This window comes from Mauremys reevesii, linkage group 5 (assembly GCF_016161935.1).
Source record: "Mauremys reevesii isolate NIE-2019 linkage group 5, ASM1616193v1, whole genome shotgun sequence".
NCBI lineage: Eukaryota > Metazoa > Chordata > Testudines > Geoemydidae > Mauremys > Mauremys reevesii.
This window is the reverse complement of record NC_052627.1, coordinates 123,335,715-123,359,172: the sequence shown is the minus strand read 5'-3', so window position 1 is coordinate 123,359,172 and position 23,458 is coordinate 123,335,715. Positions and strand designations below refer to the sequence as shown.

At 37.5% G+C, this 23,458-nt stretch overlaps 1 protein-coding gene across 1 annotated transcript in view; it reads right to left on the bottom strand.

Moving 5' to 3' along the window:
- The window catches only part of CTBP1 (C-terminal binding protein 1), a 274,979-nt gene extending 252,851 nt beyond the window's left edge, over nucleotides 1-22,128 (bottom strand). The window contains exon 1 of the mRNA XM_039541229.1: nucleotides 21,965-22,128. Within this exon, the coding sequence (XP_039397163.1) occupies nucleotides 21,965-22,022 (58 nt within the window). The 5' untranslated portion in view covers nucleotides 22,023-22,128. The remainder of the gene's footprint in view (nucleotides 1-21,964) is intronic.
- Between the last annotated feature and the right edge of the window lie 1,330 nt (nucleotides 22,129-23,458).

Below are 23,458 nucleotides of genomic sequence, written 5' to 3'. Positions count from 1 at the left end.
CTTATTTTGCCTGTGGCTCAGTATGCAAATAGGCATACATTGTGAGGCATACAATACACAAATAACCAGGCAGGGAGAGGGATGTCTGTTACCTCCTGGATGAAAGGAACATTTCCAAGGTATGACACCTCCTGGTGACCTCCCTTAAGTCATATTTTTTAGTTTAGATACATAACTCCTTAAATATTATCCATGCAGACATTTTGCAATTGTTATGATGACCAGTAGGCTATGGGGTCTTGGTAGAGACCTCACTCCACCCTTTGGTGAACTATTATGTATATATCTGACCCACAAAATCCCTATGCACACCCTGTGCCCTCTTCCAGTTGGCATCAAGGGGTTCCTGGATCACATCACTATGCATAGAATCATAGTCATAGAATATCAGGGTTGGAAGGGACCTCAGGAGATCATCTAGTCTAACCAGGACCAATCCTCAGACAGATTTTTGCCCCAGATCCCTAAATGGCCCCCTCAAGGATTGAACTCATAATTCTGGGTTTAGCAGGTCAATACGCAAACCACTGAGCTATCCCTCCACCCAAAGAATTAGCCTTTTTAATCTTAGTTGGGACTGCTAGATTTGCAAGTTAAGTGCTTTTCCATTGGGCACTGTCACTACACAAGCGGTCAGGTCCTCAAGGAATCCATTTGGAAGCACTTGGAGGAGAAGAAGGTAATCAGGAACAGTCAACATGGATTCACCAAGGCAAGTCATGCCTGACCAACCTTGTTGCCTTCTATAATGAGAAGTGGTGGGTGTGAGATACCTTGACTTTAGCAAAGCTTTTGATACGGTCTCCCACAGTATTCTTGCCAGCAAGTTAAAGAAGTAGGGGCTAGATGAATGGACTATAAGGTGGATGGAAAGCTGGCTAGATCTTTGGGCTCAATGGGTAGTGATCAATGGCTCCATGTCTAGTTGGCAGCCAGTATCAAGCGGAGTGCCCCAAGGGTCAGTTTTGTTCAACAAGTTTGCTGATGACATTAAGTTGTGGGGAGAGGTAGATACGGTGGAAGGTAGGGATAGGATACAGAGTGACCTGGACAAATTGGAGGATTGGGCCAAAAGAAATCTGATGAGGTTCAACAAGGACAAGTGCAGAGTCCTGCACTTAGGACGGAAGAATCCCATTCACTTCTACAGGGTGGGGACCGACTAGATGAGAGGCTGGATATGAATCAGTGTGCCCTTGTTGAGCACAGTCACTAAGACTACCAGGTGTCCAAAATACCAGACTTACACTTTGCCAGATTGAGTAGACTGGGTCTGCAGAGCCATCTCCATCAGTAGGGATATATATGAGTAGCCCTCCCACTCCTACAGGTCATCCAGATCATACCCATGCCTGACTCTTTTATTCTTCTCACTGAAGAAAGCCTGTGTTGTTTAACTAACAAGAAAAAAAAACCCAACAGGGCAAAATAAAAGAAATAAGCCAATGAGGAAAGCTTGAGGACACTGTATGTGATTCAAATTTGCTGCACCTTCAGTGGTTAAAAAGGAACTAAAGGGTGATTGGAGCCATTCCCCCTTTTACACCACCAAAATCCTCCTTGAGTAGGGGAGAACCAAATGGCAAAAAGAGACATTGCTTGCTAGAAATAGTCCACAGCTCAACGCTAGAGGCACCATATCCCCTAGGTGGGAATGTGCAGGAGCCACTCGACAAACACAACTTGCCTTCTATCTATCCAGTACTTGTATAGGTCTCATCAGTGTAGTACCCGAGTCTCTTCAAGCCCACTTTCTTCTTACTGACACAAGTGATACAACATCAGAATTGTAGATTGGCCAGTAATTTTCCATTAGTTAAATATTGCTCTTCAGTGGTTAACTGGTACTTTACTCTAGGATTACTCCTTATTTATATTCTGAAATTAATCTTCCAGTGAATATTTATAAAATCTTAACATTAACTGTCATATCGCATTACAAGAAGACCCTGTTATCAAAATGTGAAACTCTTCTTATTCTGTACATGTACTAGCATTAACCATTTGCATAAAAAAGGTTAACATTAAATTTTCTCACTTTTTAAACAAAATTGAGATATGCAAATTATAAGACAAAACCATGCCAAGTTTAAAAATCTCAAGTCTGCATTAAATCATAGGTGAGAAATTACATTAATTTTTCATATGCCAACACTATTATAAAGAAGTAATAAACATTCTACATATTGTATATGATCCTCAGAATTCTTCTCAGTACCAAATATTTTCTTTAATTGAATGATTGTCCAGTTGCCAAGATGGGATAGCATCAAAAACAGAATCTGAATAAACTCTGGGCTCAATGAAGAATGAGTACGTCAGTGTTCAGCATTGCTATTAATGTCTATAGAGGAATAGAGAATACTCATCACATTATTGCCTAAGGATGGCTGTCCCTCTCCTCTGGCCTAAACAACTGATTAGGGAGTTTGCATATTCCATTCTTCCTGATGCAACTGAATGCAGACTGGTGACATTTTTGCATGGGGAGGAGCATAAACAATCTCTGAGTAAAACCAATCTGGGGGAAATTGTTAGGGATGACTGACAGCTTGGGTTCTGATGTCAAAGGACAGGGAAAGAGGGCCACCGATGAAGTAGAATTAAAAGAACTAAAAGGGTGTTGATGTCAGATAGCTTGTTCTGAAAGAAAAATGAGGATGGGGCAGAAACCACAAAAAGCTACTATATGCTGAGTAGCAAAGGAAGAAGGAAAGGAAAGTGTGTATTTCAGAAATGCAAATATTTTAATATTTCAGGAAGGCAGTTATGAAAACTGAAAAGATGTATTATATATATAACTGAAATATACATCTGTGAACCACAAAAATGACTGTGCTCAAAATAATAGTTAAATAGTTACAATCACCAACCATAAGGTTTCAATTTAACTGTCATACAATTCAACTGTTCAATATTAAGGTATCAAACCTTTAAAAATTATTCTTAATGAGGGATGCAAAAATCATTACGAGTTCAGAATGCACATTTCTACAAAAATACATAGGCAGTGTAATTTTGTTTCTTTTTTACTCTCTTTTTTACACTCTTAAAAGTGTAGACATTTAAGAAAATGTATTGCTTATGAAAAGTGCTGAATTAACAGTCATGGAAAATTAAGTCCTCTTTATAGTCACAAAGGTACAGCACATTCCGTGGTAGTTCAGGATCCCGTACACTGCCATGTTAATGTGTTTTAACCCTGACACAGAAGGACTGAATTCAGGAGGCAAAGGGTAGCTTAGTCTCCACGCCCACTAACTCTTGGCCTCTGTTAACACTACTACTAACATTACCAAGGGTTTTTTGGTAGGTTTTTTTTTTTAATATATGTGTACATTTGTAAAACAGTTCTAGAAGTCTTCACAAGAACAAATTCCAGGTGAATGATTATTATATTTGTCACTATGTGAATTAATGTCAAAGTTTGGTTTCTTTAGACAAAGATAAGAAAGTTATGCCAGACATACTACAGTAAGGTACATATACATAAAAGTGTGTCGGGGGTGGAGGGGAAGAGACCTAAATTCCACAAAAAATATGTTGCATTTCTATGCTGCAGATACTGAGGCAAAGCCAAAGAAGCCAATCATGTTGAATCTATTCCACATCTCATCACCAGCCAGAGATTCCAGCTGGCAAGAGCAGCTAAGGAAGCAGCCAAAGCAGGGTCTGCTGTGCTGGAGAGAAGGGGGTAAAATGGAGCCCAGCCAGAGATACTCATTGGACACAGAACTGTGCAGGGGACACACTCCACACACATTCTGGGGAAACTAGGACCCAGGTGGCATCCCCAGACCCCTCCCCCGCCCCCAATGTAGAATTGGCAAAAACAGGAGAGAAGAACCAGCCGGAGAGTCCAGTCCTGTGTGGACTGGCTCTTTGCTCCAACCCTCTCCCTTCCTCACAGTCTCTTCACCTTAGCTTCACTTCATACCTGCCCTGTCCCTCTCACCCTGTCCCTTTAATGTCTCCTCTTGCCTTTGATTTTCTTTCCATTTATCTAATGCCCTCCTAAATAAATCCACCCAGATAAATAAATAAATAAATAAATAAATGTGGAACTCATTATGTTCACACCATACACACAGGGAAATTAGATTAAAAAAATCTCAAAACACTCTTGCTGGAAGGTTGCAACATAATACTCTTATTTCTTAGAATTCATAACAACACACAAAGACCAAAAACAGAGAGAGACAAACGAAGCTGCTCCCTAAAACAAAGAGGTACCTTACTCTAGGTGGCTCTCTATAGAGTGACTGCTGCTTTACCCAGAACACACACTTCCCTAAGGAGTACCCTAGCCTGCAAGCAGGATTAGGAAAACCCTTGAAATTTATCAGTAACAGCTTGTAGTTTTTACACAGTTTTTAATACACCACAGAACTAACATAACATCTGCTATCATCACGTTGTTCATTCTGCTTGTGTATTATCCTTTTCCCTCACCCTGCATCTATCTTGTCTATTTAGATTGTAAGCGCTTAATGGCAGGGACTATATACTACTCTGTGTTTGAACAGTGCCTAGCACAATGGGCTCTCATTCTTGGTTGGTCCTTAAGCACTACCATTGTAACCATGATTAATAATAACAATAATCACACCCTGTAGTTCCTCCATTACACCCTAGAGTGACATATTAAACCTTTTAGGCCCCTAAAGTCACTTAACTTACCAGTTGTTTCTCCAGTCTCATTTCCCTAACTGTTCTTCAGCTGACCAGTGCAGAAGAAAAGGTTCAGGATTTAAAAAACAAACAAAACAAACAACCTATAACTTCAATGTGTTATGTAACCGAATATAGACAGTAAAAAAATCTGCGGTCTCAGAGCATGCAAGCATATATTTATGTGAGGGCACACACAACACTTCCCACAGAGACACAGTTTACAAAAAGAATATTGAGGAATATGTGATTTTGGGGAGTGGTGAATGTCTAAAAGGGTGGCAATAACTAACTTTCAATGTTTATAGATCCATTTGTCTGCCGAAAAGCTCTTACTAACGTCTTCTCCCTATGGTATGATCCCTGGTTCAATACAGTATGTCGACAATTACAGTATTTTAAACCTTTCCCATTGGCAAGTCCCACACTGATGAAACTATTGCAATCACTGTCCTGGATTTGCAACAGCACCTCTCTTACCTGTTAACCAGATCTGCAGATGTCCAGTTTAAGGATGATTTCATATGAAATATCAATTTCCAGTATCTTAATGAAAGTATCATCACAGGAGAAATTAACTCCATACACTAACCCCCCAATGTTAAAAACTGTGCCATCTTAGAGAGTTCTAGTAATATGGTTCATGTAACCGTATTAGAAAAGCATTAAAATCAACAGAGGGATATTACTATTTGTTTAGTAACAGCACTTATTCCACATCTACAGAACAGTGAACAAACTAAAAGCCACTTATTTCAACTTTGATTACTACTGTCTTAAAAAAAAAGGCTTCACTAGTAAAACTGCTGTGAGAAGAAATAGTTGTGCGGCATCTTTTTATTGATGCAGTTTATAATCATCATCAGTTAGAAACTTAGTGGTTCTATATTTAACTAAAAGGAAGGATGATATTTTATATTAATATAACCAACTCACTGTCCAAGAGAGCTCTTTAAATTACTATAAACTGATGGCAGATTTGAAGTCACAGTCAGTAATGTTACTGTTATATCCTGTAGCAAACTCTCAGGGATAAAAGAATCCATGTCCTTTACGCATGATAAAACCTAGTGACACAGCAAAATATTGCTACTGCAGTGTCCTCAAGGTATGCCCTTTGAAGAGTCCTATACTGCTTGCTCACAAGTGCTGCAATAATCCTTTAAGTAAAAATCATTTACATGCACAAACCAGTCTAGCTGCTGAATCATGAAATAAGCATACAATAATGACATTTTATTGCTTTTTAGCATAACTATGGCATTATTTTCTTTCAAATTGTCTATGTAAATACATTTCATTTATTTCTTAAAACAGCAACAATAGTCCCTTGAATAACCAACTATTAGTTCTAAATGTTATCATCAATAATACAGTAATAATTGCAGCAGCAATTATATTTTACATATTCCTAGCACTTTCCATCTTGTTCTAAAATCATTTTATAAACATTAATGAATTAAGCCCATAAAGTAGGAAAGTATTTTCCTCATTTTATTTCTGGCTCTGTAAACACAGTCAGTTAATTCTGTCCAAATCTCTGAATCCAAGTCCTGTGCTCTAACCACAGGATCGTCCCTCCCCTTTATATCAGATCAGTATGGAAGTGTTAACAAATACACTCACTTCTGGGGCTTCAGAGCCTGAGCCCAGAGGTCCACACCGCTGTTTTTAGTGCTGTAGTGTGAGCCCTGCCATCCTGAGTCTATAGATCCAGGCTCTGAGACATGTTGCCATGGGTTATTATATTGCAACACCTAAAATGTCTTTTTAAACTATCTCAAGGGTGCCTAGAGCAAATGGATAGGTGCCCTTTTTAGCAATTCTATAAATCTAAATAAATAATTTAAGATGACCTTCCTTGGATAGTTTCCATTTCTATCACCTTTAAATGAGATTGTCAATAGTGACTGTAGCACTATGGGGGATGACTTTTATATAACGCCATTTTAACATTTTTTGTTTATTTTTATCCTATTTTTAATTCCGCCTAAAATTGTTCTCCATTTTACTACTACTGCTTACTGAGCAGAATTCTTCATTAAGTTTACAGGAAGTATGTATCAGTGTGTACAAAGCAGTTGAAAATATTCCTTCCACTGCGCACTAAATTGCACCTATTTGGGCAGAAATCTTTAGTTTTAAGAAGATTTTTTTGCCAGTACCAACTGTGTTAATGAAACTCCTTCAAATGGCTTACAGATCTTAAAGTATCTACACCAACTGCTGAAGACATAATTTTGCCAATATCTGCAGTTGCTTCTGCACATTTGACCAGTGTTACTAGCAGCCGCTTTGATCCCTCCATTGTTAATATTTCTTATGTAAACAGGGTCCTGTACAAAACCAGCATCAGACAACTACACCTCTACCCTGATATAACGCGACCCGATATAACGCGAATTCGGATATAATGCGGTAAAGCAGTGCTCCGGGGGGAGCTGCGCAGTCCAGTGGATCAAAGCAAGTTTGATATAACGCGGTTTCACCTATAACACGGTAAGATTTTTTGGCTCCCGAGGACAGCGTTATATCGGGGTAGAGGTGTATAACTCCCTTATAACCTCTGTGAAGATCAAATTAGAACAACTTTGAAATTTGTTTGGTGGAAACCCTAACATTAAAATATAAATGAGTCAATGGACTTAATATTAAAATACCCTCACTAGACCTTCTTCATACACATTTAAAAATAATGGTATTATAGGACATCTACAAAATGTACAGAGGTCGAATTATAAATAAAGATGCATATTTGATATATCTAGTACAGGGGGACTCTTTGTGCATATGTTTGAAAGTACCTGGATTAACATTCTGGCCCTATTGAAGTCAACAGTAGAACACTCAATGAGGCCAAGATTTTACTCATGGCCTTCATGAGTTCAGGGTAGATGTATATGCCATAAGTATTACTACCGTTTGAATGACTATTCTATTGACACCAAATCCATTTTCATTAGAAAAAAATTCCTAATGTTTGAAACTATCAGACGCTCCTACAAATTTGTTTGACTGACAAAAAAAATGGAATAGCCTTTATTGGAAAGCACCAAAAGCCTGATTCACAGAGGAGTAGAGAGAATAATATGCTATGAACGCCAAGAACATGTTAATGTCCTGAGTTCACTCTTCTACACTGTTCTGCTTCATTCTTGCTTTCCTGGCTCTCTCTTTTTCTGAGCCTTCAGACTTTCTCTGTGGAATCACTTCTCCCCAAATTTGATATGTAATCCTGCTTTTTAAATAAATCAATTTACTTTAAAATCTGCAGTGAAAGCATCTGTGCAGTTTTTCCATGGGTTTTGTGGGGACTAAGCTTTCATGTAATAAAAATAAAGATGCCATATTGTGCAATTAATCCAGGTGTGAATTTACATCCTTTTTCTAATCCATTCAAACCTTTACACACATTATTCAATGAGGTGTTCTCTTCTAAACCAATTTGGGACCATGTAAATGCTGGCATTGTTAAGCTTGGACAATCTAAATTACTGTCTATAGCAGACTTTGAACTATGTTTAAAAACCTATAACACACTAAAAGAAAAAAACACTATGGCCTTTTCTGCCATAAAAAAACCCTGGGTGCCTATAATGTCCCAATTAGACTACTGTTAAAACTATTTGATAGTATAAAGCAAGCTCTCTTACTATATAAGATCTATTTGCAGCCCAATTATAACTTCAAAATTATACTGAATGGGACAAATACCCAACAGAAACCCTCATACGTGCTGGAACTAAGGGTGCTACCGCATCCCCTGGCTTGAAGTGGTTTTCTTCATATATAAGGGTTACAGTTTGGTTCAATGGCTCTCAGCACCCGCACTATAAAAATTGTTCCAGCACCCCATGGAAACCCTGCAGTTCTGTACACAAGTTCTCCTAAATCAGTTCTTTACCTATTCCATTTATTTTATAAGTGACAAATGTTTTTGGGGGGCAGGGAGAGAGCAATATAAGGACAATAGAGCTGACTGGTTTGAATTGGAGAGGGAGGATGGATGAGGGGAATTTAATGTGTTTAATTTAAATGAAGGAAGGAAGGAAGGAAGATATGAGCCTATGATCACACTGATCACTTTGCTTTTATGTTGTACCTCTTTCCCCTAACCCTCACCTGCCTTTGTCTTTTTAGCAGACAACCTTTATACAATAAACTGTACAAAATACAGACTCTCACCGAAGACAAAATTAGTGATCAAAAATTAGAACTAGAACTGAGAGTTACAAACCACATGGGAAACTCTGAGAGGAACAACTATGCAATCAGTGTGACAAGAGAGATTGAAATAGAGACATTTTCATCTCCAACATACATAAGAGTGTGAGAAAGAGTCTTCCTAACTAGTCCAGGAAGAAGGAGGGGGTGGTAGAAACAGCTCCAACATATGTAGCAAATTGCCAATAAATCAGAAATAGATTGAATGATAGACTAAAGCAGTGTTTCCCAAACTTGGGATGCCGCTTGTTTAGGGAAAGCCCCTGGCAGGCCGGGCCGGTTTGTTTACCTGTCCCGTCTGCAGGTCCGGCCGATCGCAGCTCCCACTTGCCGCGGTTCACCGCTCCAGGCCAATAGGAGCTGCTGGAAGCGGCGCAGGCCGAGGGATGTATTGGCCGCCGCTTCCAGCAGCTCCCATTGCCCTGGAGCAGCGAACCGCAGCCAGTGAGAGCTGCGATCGGCTGGACCTGCGGATGCAGCAGGTAAACAAACCTGCTCAGCCAGCCAGGGGCTTTCCCTACACAAGCGGCGTCTCAAGTTTGGGAAACACTGGACTAAAGGATGAATCAAACATATTACAGTGAAGCCTAAATAAGTCAGATACTTCATATATTGTATCATCCTCAAACAGATGCTCTAAGGAACACCTTTTAAACTCTGGCAACACTTGTATAGACTGTCATGTCAGAGTTTTGAATTTAAAAACAGAATATGTCCTTTGTTTAGATACAGTTAAAGCTAAACTGATTTCAGACCTGGTTTGGCTGATCACTGCAGCCAGAGCCAAACACTTTAAAAACTATTTCAAAACCACCTTTGAGTATCAAGTGAACAATAAATTGTTATCTGTATAACAATTTATACTTACATAGAGCCTTTAATCCTAAGGGATTCCAAAGCTCTTGACAAACTATATAGTCATCGTATAACACCACTGAAATGCAGCCACCTCTGTAATGGAGGGCTATAGTCAAGTGGTAGTAAGCAGCACACTGAAAAACTGTAGGAGGACACAGACACCTTTGGTCCAGGACACCAAGGAAAACAGTTACATGCTTACAGTAAGTTTTGTGGGATCTTTAAAGTCCACCTACAGCAGAAATTAGCTTTGTGTTTAAGGTATTATCAGAAATACACACACACACTGACGGATAACTACTGTATATAATCAATCATAAGCCGGTTCGTTTATAAGCCGACCCCCCAAAGATGGATAAGTAAAAATGGAAAAATGTTATAACCCGTTCATAAGCCAACCCTATCATTCAGGGGTCAGAAAACTTTGGCTCCTGGGCCATCAGGATAAGCTGCTGGAGGGCCGAGATGGTTTGTTTACCTCGAGTGTCCACAGGCGCGGAGACAAACCTAAGTAAACAAAGTGTCCCGGCACACCAGATGCTTACCCTAGTGGGCCGGGACAGCAACTGGTGGGGAAATTTTGGGGGAGGGAGAAGCTGGGAGTCAGGGGAGTAACCCCTGTGACCACCCCCCACATGACCCCATCCCATCCCTTCCCACCTTATTGAGGGAGGGCCGGGGGGGATGTCTCTGACTTGGCTGGAGCTGCTCCGGCAGACCAGACCAGGCGGCACGGCTGCAGCATGTTCCAGCGGGCTGAGGTGCGGGGCCGACCGGCACGGCTGCAGCCTGCCAGCCCCAGAGCTTGCAGGTGCTTCGGAGGCTGGGGGGAGAGCAGCGTGGCCAGAAGAGGAGAGACTCTGGCCCTGCCTCTTCCCTTCTGTCTCTGCTGGCTGTGCTGCCTCTCCTTGCCCCCTCTGTTGGGGGGAGGGGCTGTGTCCCATCTCTCCCTCTCTATACCCGTTCATAAGCCGACCCCCTTCTCTGGTGCTTCCCTTTTTTACTAAAAAAAATTCAGCTTATGAACAAGTATATACGGTATGTAGTATTCCATGTATTTGCTTTGGAAAGGTGAAGGACTGACGTAATTCAACCAGTGTTTGAATCTCTGGTTCCAGGTACTCCAAAGCTGATGTTTAGACAGCTATATTATAGCTTCAGGCTACCATATGATATATTATCACATCTAACTGTGATTTATTAAATATATATCACAGCAGGATTTGACTCCTACTTGCACTGGATAAAAAACAGATATTTGGCTAGTAATCTTCAATTTACCAGGATAAAAAGTCTTCAAAATCTCATTTTAAATGTAAAAAACAAACCTTAATAGCTTGATTGTGTGTTTAAAAAACAGTTTTCTTAAATAAGCATCTTTTACATTTTTATGTACACCTGAGACGCTGCTACTAGTAAATTTTGAAAGCATTCCAAAGCAGTGCAACTTATTTGTTCAAACTTTTAAAATGAGGCATGTTACATGTGTGTATACACGCATGTGTCATACACACACACACAACCTTAAGGAATACAGTTATGGTGTATGTTTTAAAGCAAAAAGTTGAAAGATACTCACATCTAGCACCTGGAGAAATAAACGTTACAACCTGGAGCATATCATTGTATGATAGCTTGTGTAGAGTGGTTGCACTTAAAATGCTTCTTCTGTTTTGAATTATAGTGGCAGCTCCAGTGGTATTCCCCATCTCAAGGAAAGAGAATCTCTCTCAAACCTGTAGAATCTTTCAAAGAGGAATAAACTTCTCAAGTGCCAACACAGTGTGTATCTTTTTTTTTAAGTACATATAGAACTGTTAGGGAACTAGATTCTGCTCTTATCAACATGCTAAGCTGAATCTGAAATTAAAAAAAAAAAAAAGACACAAAACCAGTGCTTAATGTAGTTATAATCTATTTACTAAGCAGGATTTTGTTATTTCAGGGTGTTCTCTGCTCGGAGACCTTTATTTGGTTAACTAGATATCCTGACAATGGACGGCCGAACACAGCCCCTTCCATAGCTAAATCAATGACTGGGGATGCTCAACAGTCATGAAATATGGCCACTCACCCAGGATCTGAATTCACATAACCGGCACTGTGTTGCTATTAGGCTGTTAAGCCATTCAGGAATTTTATACTTTTATTTTGCAGTGACTAAGAGCAGAACATGTTTAAAAATGACAAGACTAACAGTAGAAGCTGGTGACATCTGAAAGTGAGTAGGCTTATTCCGAGGCTTGTGCAGACCACTGAAGCACAAGGCAGACATTGCTTACCCTGCCTGCTCTTGATAAGCACTCTGTTATTCAGCTATTAGAAAGTATGAAACGAAAATAGCAGAATGGGCTAGTGATGTTGGGGACGTTTCTAAGAACAGCGGCATTTGCCAAAATGAGCTTCAAGCTTTTGTTGCTGCTGTTTTCATTCTTCTTTTAACATCACAGCCTAAATCTAAAACGCTTCCCCATTCTCCACTTATGCATCTGTTACAAATTTTCTGATCGTTCCTAATCCAAGTCTCCGTAGCAATAGTGATATCACTTTGTAAGGAGGTGCCAAGTCCACCATGCTGTCAGGAAGGCAGCATTATTTACATTGGGACCAGGACTGAACCTACTGAACGACAAGCACCAGAAACAGGGGTACAAATAATAAACCAAGAAAGATTGGTGAAGTGTTTCTGCATAGATCACAGGTAAGGAAAAAAATTTAATTTGCTGTTAGGTAACAGACAGCTTCAGCTTGGGTTCACACATGGTAAGTTATCCATAGAGAGAACCACAGATGGGACAGTCCACAAAGTTGGGCGATTGTATCTTGGTCTAGTTACCATACATATCTTGCCCAGGTCATTCCTTACCCCTGGCAGCATGTAAAACCGCAGGCTGATCTGAACATAGGCCCAAATCAGTGTTGCTTTCACAGCATTAGCGTTTTCTCTTTTCCCAGCTAAAAGTTTATAGGACTATGGTTTGTAAACAACTTTCTGATCTTTAGCTGAAAAGGACTACATAAATGTCAGTCAGTATAAAAGAGTGGTTCTCAACCAGGGGTAGGTGTACCCCTGGAGGTACTCAGAGGTTTTCCAGGGGGTACATCAACTCATCTAGATATTGGCCTAGTTTTACAACAGGCTACATAAAAAGCACTAGCGAAGTCAGTACAAACTAAAATTTCATACAGACAATGTTTTGTTTATACTGCTCTAGATACTATACACTGAAATGTAAGTACAATATTTATATTCCAATTGATTTATTTTATAATTGTATGGTAAAAATGAGAATGTAAGCAATATTTCAGTAATAGTATGCTGTGACACTTTTATGTCTGATTTTGTAAGCAAGTAATTTTTAAATGAGGTGAAAATTTGGGATACCCAAGACAAATCAGATTCCTGAAAGGGGTACAGCAGTCTGGAAAGGTTAAGAACTACTGGTATAAAAAAAATTTTTAGTAAAATTAATGCAAAAAAAAAAGACACGTGATTCTAAAATCACAACTTTTTAAGAAACATACTAAGCGGTATGGGAATAAGATAATTATAAAATAATTTTTAGTGCTTAAGAGAATAATAAGATGAAATTGAACAAAACAAAATTTAGGCTGGACATTCAAAAGAAAAGCCACAATAATGGTCAATTGGACATAGGTGTCTAAGGGGAAGTGGTGGATGCCTCATTTGTCCACCACCAAAGAAAAATGTATAAAACAATCAGAAACGTTCTCTAGGCCAGGGAATAATCCCAAAATGGCAGGGGGATGAACTGGTGGGCAGGAATGTCTGTTTCTATTAATGCACGTCTCAGAATAAAAGATCAAATAGCAGATATAGCCAAAAAAGCCACTTTTTCCTCCTACATTTGGCTAGAATAGTTTGTCCTTTTCTTTCTGATGGATGTTACTACCATATCCATTCCTTTGTCACCTTGCTGTAATGAGCACAGCAAGGGGTGCACAAATGTATCATTCAGGAACTCAACTACTGCAGAATACTACCGTGTGCTTGTTGATTAGCGCATCAGTCAGGGAGCACACAAATTGGTGCTCCCTTAATACAAATGATAGGGAGATGTTGGCAGGAAATCCTCCATTAGGGGTGCTCACCTATGGAATACATTCCAAAGCTCTTGGATTTTTTTAACCTTCTGGACATGCAGCGAAGCTTGTTTTTTCATACAGACATTTTGGGGAGGATGGATTGGAGGTCTGAGACTGAAGCATGATGTGGCAGGGGAGTGTCTTGAAATACTGCTATGTATTATTATTATTTCTCTTACACAAGTACCCAGGGCTGTAATCAAGGATCAAGACCCCATTATGGGATGCACAAGCACTGGCATTGAGCAAACTGGTAATAAGAAGATAGTCCCTGCTCCAGAGAGTTCGCAATCCAGATTTATAAAAAAAGGTGCAACAGGTGAATGAGAGAGACAAATGGGATTGGAGGTGCAGCTGAGAAGACAAGGTAATGATAAAACAAGCATACGTTGTATCATGTGCAATGGCCTCTGGTTGCCGACCATTCTCAGGGAGCATGTTCTGTAGGCATCATAGATGAGGTAGCCTGGTTTTTCTATTGTGAGTCTACTAATTGGTACATGTATAAGTGGAAGTTTGTATCAAAATATTTTAGCAATAAATTTTAGGTTTTTATTAATGTCTTTTAATATTGGGAAGTGCCTAGAGCTGTGGAGGAGATGTGCCAGGCTAACAGAATAAAATGAATAAATAAATAAAATCCAAGTCTATCTTATATTGACTGAATTTATAAGCAACAATTTTGTGCTATACCAGGAAATATCTGGAAAACTGTTTAATGCAAATTAATAACAACATTTCAAAATCATAAAGACATTCCCATAATATAGATACTTCTAACACCTTTCAAAAAAAAAGTCTGGGTTAGTAGATGTAAGGGAAATTGTATATATATATATACACACACACACACTTTTTTTTTAATTGACTGGGGGGGGCGGGAATTTCCACTGCAAACTTCAGATAGTTCAGAGGATGCAGGAGCTATCATGCTAGGATTCCCGTTCACAGAGGCACAATGGCAAGGTTGTAGGTGTCGGTATGATATACAAGGTGGTTTGCTATTCAATGCAGTTATGCAGGCATCATCTTTATATGAGCTTCTGTGGTTGTCTTTGAAACTCATAGATGCAAAAGAAATAAAGTGGAGAGGAAAAGGGAGAAAACAGACCATCAGCTCTATAATCCAAAAACAGTAATCTATGAAAATATGCCATTTAAGTGTAGTCACTAAGTGGGTTGCTAGGCTGCCAAGCAACAAATCACAGCATGTACAGTTTAAGACAATCTTATAACAGAGTGCGCTAGGCATGTTTTATTGTTAAGAAATCAATAATCTAAGTTGCGATAATCAAGTGCAAAATATGATCATATTTTTCCCAGGGGAAAAAAAAGTAATAATTCATGATTAGTGCATTTTCTAAGTAAAATTCATACCTATTCTTCAATCCGCTATAAAAATCAAATGAATTTCAATATTAATGAACAAAGCCACTCACACTGCACAACATGTAATTAAAATTCCTACTACTTCTATTCGAGCTCCCTCTATTCACTGCCCCACCAAATTATTAAAACAAAGAGTTACTATGGTAACTAATTCATTCTTTGCATTATTATCCTGTTTCTAAACATCACAGCCTCACCAGTCTGACTTACATGCCCTAAATTCCAGTTTGATATTCTGAACTTTTGTGGTGATTGTCAGAAAAGCCTTTTAGGATCTATGCATTCATGCAGACAAGGATAGCTAGAGTGCAGCTGCTTTTGTTTACTGGAAGCAGAAATAACTGTTTCTAAATTATTTGAGTTTGATAAATTGATCTTGCTCACATGCAAGTGCCGAACAACACTTAGGGAACAACCATGGGAGTTTGCAGAGCACTAAACAGAAAGAGGCAAACATGACCATCTGCAGGTTAGATAAACTGGAAAAAAAATTAAAAGTGCAGCTGGCACATGTTGTGGAAACTAAATAACACCTGCCTAAGTGGTATTTGATACCCAGAAAACACATGGGTATGATTGATTCAATCTTCCCCCAAAAAGAAAAAGAAAAGAAAAGAGTGAGTCAATGGGGAATGAGAAACAGTAATAAAATTTCAGGGGAAAATATTTTATTCGCACTTTAATAACATTCCTTTATATAAATGTATATAAGTGGCTAAAACTAAAGATCTTGATAGTGTGGCACTGTGATCAATCATGCTTACACTTATCCTTTTAAATTCATGATAAATGCAGTGTTAATTTATATTTCTTTCTGCTCTGTCATCTAATATTTAAAATGTCTGCCTGAAAAAATCTGATAGACTGATTTCCTCTAAACCTTTCTCCTTCTTTCCTCTTCTATCCATATCTGCACTCTTTTGGTTTCTTAATGTGGTTATTTAGCATGTCTCCAAGTATTCACAGAATCACCAGTTTAAAAGTCTCCAGTACTAAAGCCATCTTTGCTGCTGTTGTAACTCATCTATATCAGGTACTTTTGAGAAACATGCTTATTTGAAGCAGTAGCAATCACAAAATAGGGCACTTTATCAGAAGAAATGAATTTTTTGGTGAATTCATATAAAGTGGCCTACAATGGGTGTTCAATCTGCTTAAAACTTTGTGGGCAGAACCAGGTCTATCGGTCATGAGAAGGGAATAACACCTTGAGATATAGAGAGGCTAGGAAGTTCCCCTCTGGAGACTGTTACCAAGATGTTTCCATTTTCAGCTTCAGTGTTCTGAACAATTTATTTTAAGAATTTTAAGTCTCAAATAGTCCTCTCCCATATTTTTTTCTTGAGAACCAAAAAGACTATTGAGTACAGACTTTTCTACTGTCCTGTCTGCAGGGGGAGCTTAATAAGCTACTCTTATAAAGAAAAATAAAATTAACAGACAGCTGCTGGTTTTATGAAGAAGTTTTAAAACATTTAAAAACTATATTTCATTATATCATAACTATAAAAATCTAGTCCTCTGATTACACCATAGCTGAAAAAAAAAAGTTTCCCTTCCTACTACAACTTGGATATTTTCTTCAAAATATAAATATATACTAATTAATATATTGTACAGTACATAATATATAAACTGATTGATGCACATGCATAATCTTTGCACTTCATTTTTTCTTTAAAACTTTTGTAACCTAAACCAACTATTTGAATGTTTCAGTAAAAGAGAAATCTTCTCAGAATATGCAATGTTCATTTAGTTTTTTTCCTTTAATGTTTTTTCTCTGTTTTCTTGTTAAAACAATACTTTTCTTTCCATTAAGGGATGCTGTTCAGCACCATTTAGGGCAAAATGGCCATTTAAGCCAATTTTCTTTTCCTACTAGTAGCAATGCAACTTGTAATAAGTTAGCAACATCATAATAGCTTAACTATTTGCAAATTCTAAATCTCTCTTTAGGTGGCACTTAATGAAGATTCAAATTACAAAACCGATTTACAGAGGCAATCTTAATCCAAAAGGATGATGAAACCATCTTTCTCTGTGAAATGTGACTAGATACTGCATATTAAGAACACAATCGAAAATCATGTGCTCATGCACATAAACAGTATCATTTTATATATATATATAAAAATAATGTTTTAACTGGGGAGAAAGAAGAGCGTGAGGGAAGGTAAATGCTCACTAATGAACAAACTAAAACTATTTTACCATTCTGTTCTCAGCCTACTCATTCTAATAGCATACTCATTGTACTAAGAATTCCAAAATATGCTTTACCTGAGTTTATTGCTCTTAACCTCTTTGCTGCAATCTGAATTCAACTGGGCATTTTATGATTTTTTTATTTTGTCTAAGTTTATTGACAACATATTTACAAATTCTTATGGGGAAATGAATCTAGGAAAACAGTTTGGAATTGCTCCAAAGTGCTCTGAAAGTAGTGTGACATCAGAATGGAAAAAACTATTAGTTTAAACAGTTTACTTTTAGAGTAACTTGATCACAAGTGGCCTGAACCTGAAACTGAGTTATTCATTGAAAATTCTGATTGGCTTATCTACAGAAAATTCAGATTGCCTCAAACATCTTCATTAGTTACAGTCGAAGGATTTGATGGTTATTCTACAGGGAAAGATTTCTGCAGCTTTTACTGTCTGATTTCCAATTTAATTTGTATTGGGTTGCTAGGGGAAATGGACATTTTTCCAGTTCAGAATTTTTACTTATTTATTAACTAAGGACATTTAAGTTTACAAGATGGCATTTTTCTGTAGGTCAATTGGTACTTCTCATGGAGGAGTGACTTTCACTTGGAAAAAACAATAAAATATTAGGGATCTTCTAGCTCCCTCTGCTGCCCTAATCTTTTAATAAAGCTTCCCCAGTCACTCAGTCAAAAAGCATCATACAACTAAACATTCCACTGTAACGCTTTCAGGAAAATGACTTTTACTAAATATGCAACGCAAATTCACAAGACTAATATCTTTCAGTATGTAACACCGGGACCACTTTCTAGTATGAAGTTTTAATCTAACTTGCGAATTGTCAACATATTTTGTTTTTTTAATTTCTTTTATAATAATCTGTGTGAATTTACAAACTAGAAACCTAGTCAGTACACATATTAAATTACTATCCTGATTCTATAAAACCTATTCTTATTCCACAGAATATAAAAATGTTCAAGTGATCAAAACTGATTTAAGAAAGGGTGGAAAAGTGAATGAAGTAAATTGTATATTTTCTTTCAAAACTTTTATTTATTTATTTTGGTATCTTACTGTACAATTTTTAGCAGTTCTGCTTTGGTTTGAGGTGGAGCATATATGAAAAAAGGAATTCCTTAAGAAAAATATCTGCAAATTTACCATTATTCCATCATTAATACATATTAATTTACACTCATTTAAGGCTGGGTCTTCCTCAGCTACACACAGTAAATAAAGTAATTGCCATAAGCAAACATTTTCAAATTTGGATGCCTCAAATTGGGCAGCTAGGTGCATACTGGGTAGCCTAAATAAGTGGGCTGTTTTTCAAAAGTGCTGACCATCTGCGGCTTCTGTAGAAGTGAGTTAGAGATGTGAACACTCAGCACCTCTGAAAAATCATCCCACTTTTATTAATGTATCTAGTTATGTACTTAGGTGCCTAATTTTAGGCAACCAAGTTAAACTATATGAACAAATCTGATTTTTGATAATCATAGAGGCATCTCTCTCTCTCATTAATGTGGACAAAGATCCTGGCCTAGGTCCTAGTTTCACATCTCCAGTGGGTGGTTCATAATATAAGCAGTTCAAATAGGCTCCATCAGTGGTTAGTTTTTAGAGAACATCTGGCAAGTCTGATGCTTATTACTCATAAGGAAGGTGCCACACACTGTTCCTATAGGTGCACAAGATAAAAGCCTGGATAGGGAATGTTTTTAACTTCAGGTGCCCATCATTCAAGAAGGGTATTGATAAATTGCAGCACGTTCAAAGAAGAGCCACAAGAATTATCACAAGGAGTGGGAAACATGCCTTATGGTGACAGACTCAAGAAGCTCAATCTACTTAGCATAACAAAGAGTACCTTAAGGGGAGACTTGATTACAGTATATAGGCAACTACATGGGGAACAAATATTTAATAAAGGGCTCTTCAATCTAGCAGAGAAAGGTATTACATGATCCAGAGGCTGGCAGATGAAATAACACAAATTCAGATTGGAAGTAAGGCAAATTTCTAACAGTGAGAGTACTTAACTACTGAAACAACTTATCAAGGGTCATGGTGGATTCTCCATCACTGATCATTTATAAATCAAGATTGGACGTTTTTCTAGAAGATCTGCTCTTGAAATTCTTCTGAGGAAGTTCTATAGCCTGTGTTATACAGAGGTCAGACAAGATGATCACAATCATCCCATCTGGCCTTGTAATCTATCAATCTATGAACCAGGCTCCAGGCAGGAGACCCAGAGACTACAGATCCCCTCTCCCAGACCCAGTCACCTCCAGCTGCCTCCCACCATGGTCTGTTGAGTTCTCAGCAAGCTAAACATAGCTTGACAAAATTGGCTTATCATTGTGACACTCCAGCAATGGACAGTAAACTACAGACAGTTTTAGAATGTAAGCAAATATACTGCACTGTTTACAGTTGTTACAATATGCGGTACAATAATAGCCTAATTAGAGCTAACTAGCCTTCAAGAAGCCAAGAACATATTTCAAATTTTCCAAATTACACAAAAATGAACATATTTTAATTTTGCACTGTGACACTCTTCCAACTGTTTTGCCAAATGTATACTATTTTCAGACACCAGTTTCATGGGAAAGGGAGACAAAGGACAATATAATTGGTAACTAATTAATCTTTCTTCCTAGAAGATAAATGGGCATTTAAGAATGTGAAACTGCTAAATGTTACCTCACAATTCTGTAAAGTGAGTCAACACCTAAAGGTTTCCAACACAGGCTACTCAGACTGCACACAGTTATACAAGTATGTCTAAATAGCATTCATAATTACAATGCAGTGGGTGAAAGGCCAGAGTTTATCATTAATTCTTTGGCTTTTTCAAGTGACAGTACTCCAGTCCTGTCATTTAGAGATATATCAATCATTTATAAAACAGCATATAAACTGGAATGACCAGGTACATATTAATCCCGTCACTGTTTTGAAAGGTTACTCAAGAGAACATGGCATGACATCTTACAAATTGTAGGCATTTAATTTTGAAAATCAGGCCCACAAAATTATTGTCCCTCCCCCAAAACTGAAGATTGGTGAACTATTTTTTGTCACATACAAATCTACAACTAGAACACTATTATTCTATCATTTTAGAGAACATTTCTTCTCTAAATACTAGCTGACACCAATGCAAAAGTACATTAAAATTAGCATATTACAAAAACAACTTTTGAAATGCCACATAACTACAACAGCAATAACTAAAGACATTATCCTGCACTTAAGTGGATTTGACAGTGAAAAATAAATAAGAGTTTAAAAAATATTGTGAAAATGTCAGACATTTAGAAATAAATATAATAGAGAAAACAAATAAGCACATTGGAACTGATAAGGAAGAAAGCTGACAATGAAGATGAACAATCTTTAAACAGCTGTGTAACAACAGTTTCTTGAACTCTGTAAAACATCTTACACATTTTTGCAAAATGTTAAATATTTAAGTAGTTCTATAGAATGCCAGCAAGTCCCTGACAAAAATGTAAAACTCTGTGCATTTAGCTACTGAATCTTAATAGGGACACATTTACTTTCTCTTCTGTTCCACTATTCACTATAATTCACAAAATTGCATGGATAGCAAACAGCACATAGAAAATTCAACTCATAAAAAATGATCCATTGACAAACCCCAAGATACATGCAGTACCTCAAGTTTTCAAAATACAACCCTGATGTTTTGAAAAGCAAAACTGAATTTCTGTAACCATCAAGCTGTGGGAGACTACTTGTGCCTCAAAGAGTGCTTAACATTTTTAATATAAAAATTCAAGCATCCCTAGTCTTTTTGGATTTTTTGGTTTATAGATATTTCATATAAAAACACTGCACACATTTTCTCCAAATCTATTTTGATGTGAATCAAAAAGCACAAAACACCAGTGTAGTCTCAGACATTATACAAGAATAAATGATTTGTGGCATGAGACAGACTGACTGATCCAATTTAGTAAAATCCTTCCAAATGACAGGCTGGCTCTTTTTTCTAGTACTGATCATTTTAAATATATTTCGCATCCTGTGCTATCTGAAGAATCAGACAGTTTCTTGAATTTATTGGAATTTAACCTGTAGAAGAACAAAGAAACCACCCTCCTTAACAAGCATGTCTTAGCACACATAAGTAAAAAGAACCTTCTGGTTCACATTATAAGATCTATCCTTTTACAAGCTTTGTACAGAATTTACTAAAATATCAAGCTGGGAATGGACTGTCTTTAATGCACAACAATAACATTGGAGCTCTAGTAATAGATTTGTCTTCTGTGGCTTTCATCTCAAAAGAATAGATGTGCACAGTTATGATAATCTCAGCCAGTGATTGTGAGTCCAACATGAAAAACCCTCACTCAATTAAAAAGAAGTTTAATTACTGTAAGAAACACATTTCCAACCCCCAGCAAGATCATTAATTCAGAAAATTGGTTAATGCAGTCACATAGATTGCAGTATCTAACCTTCAAATATACGATCTAGGCGTTGCCGCTTCACTTTGTGTTTGTCCATAAGAGACATGAGAGTTGACGTTCAGAGAATGTTACCACTCAGTTTGCTGCCAAACTCTTCAAGAATCAGCCACAAATACAATTATTGCTGAATGTTTTTCAAAATGTCTGTTTACCTGCAAAGAGAAAGACATATATCTGAAACTACAAAATGCAGGTAAACATACTCAGATTTTTTCATCTTATTCCAAAATTAGTGATGTAAATATAAAATTTAGACAGCTCAGAAAACATACAAGATTCTTAAAATATATTAGATAACTTAATATTTCAAAATAACCTTACTTTTGCAACATATATAAATTGTAAGTGTACAAATAAAAGCTTAAAAACTCAGCATGGGAAGGGTTCACAGAAAGACACCTCCTCTTTTACTCTCATTTGGTTGCCTAGTATGTATTTTACCCACCTAATACACACTCTTTCTGTACACATCTAGGATAGATAATTTATTTTAAAGCATTTACAGGTCAGTCCAGTCAGTCACAGGAACATATATCCCAAACAATTAATGAAATTACTATTTTCAATGCCCACTTGCAATGCTGAGCATAGGCATTCCATGTGATAACATTTATAACAAGTGAGGACATAAACCTTTCATGCTCTGACCTTTTAAATCTTAAAATAAAAGGGTAAATCAGAGTTCAATCCATAGAGACTTAAGGAACCAATTTTAGGGCATATTAAATAAGAGGAAATGCAGCACAATGACAATGCAGAATGCCAACTTCTGTATCAACTCAAATGGCAATTAAGTGCCAACTTTATGCATGATCAGATAAATTATCTGGCAACTAACATAACTATCCACTTTTAAAATTCTGTGTAACGGAGTAAGATATGCAAGTAAGAACAATAATACTCAAATATTTGTAATGTTGTTGTAGCTATGTTGGTCCGAAGATGAGAGAGACAAGGAAGGCGAGGTATTATCTTTTATTGCACTAACATCTGTTTGTGTAAGGTACAAGCTCCTGAGCTACACAGAGCTCTTCTTCAGAACCAGGGAAGGAAATCAGAGAGTTCAGACAGCTCTGATTTCCTTCCCCAGACCTGAAGAAGAGCTCTGTGTAGTTCAAAAGCTTATACCTTTCACCTGCAGAAGTCAGTCTAATATCGGATATTACTTCACCTAATTTGTCCCTCTCAGTACTTAGATATAACTACATCTTTCTGTTTCTGTGACATTGCAACAACGGTCTGCATCTTAAGCCAAATCACACAAAACAGAAAAGACAAGAGGTTAACAAAATGTAATCAACGTGCTACATTTCATGAAATTCATAAGAATAAACAGAAAAAGGAAAAGTATGAGAGGTTGCCTATACAGAGTGTGATAATGCTCTCACTTTGATTCCCTCTTTCAAAATACTAAAGAACACATCAAGTGCCAGGGTTACAGAACATTATGTCAAGAGTATAACACAGTCAATTAGTTAGTGA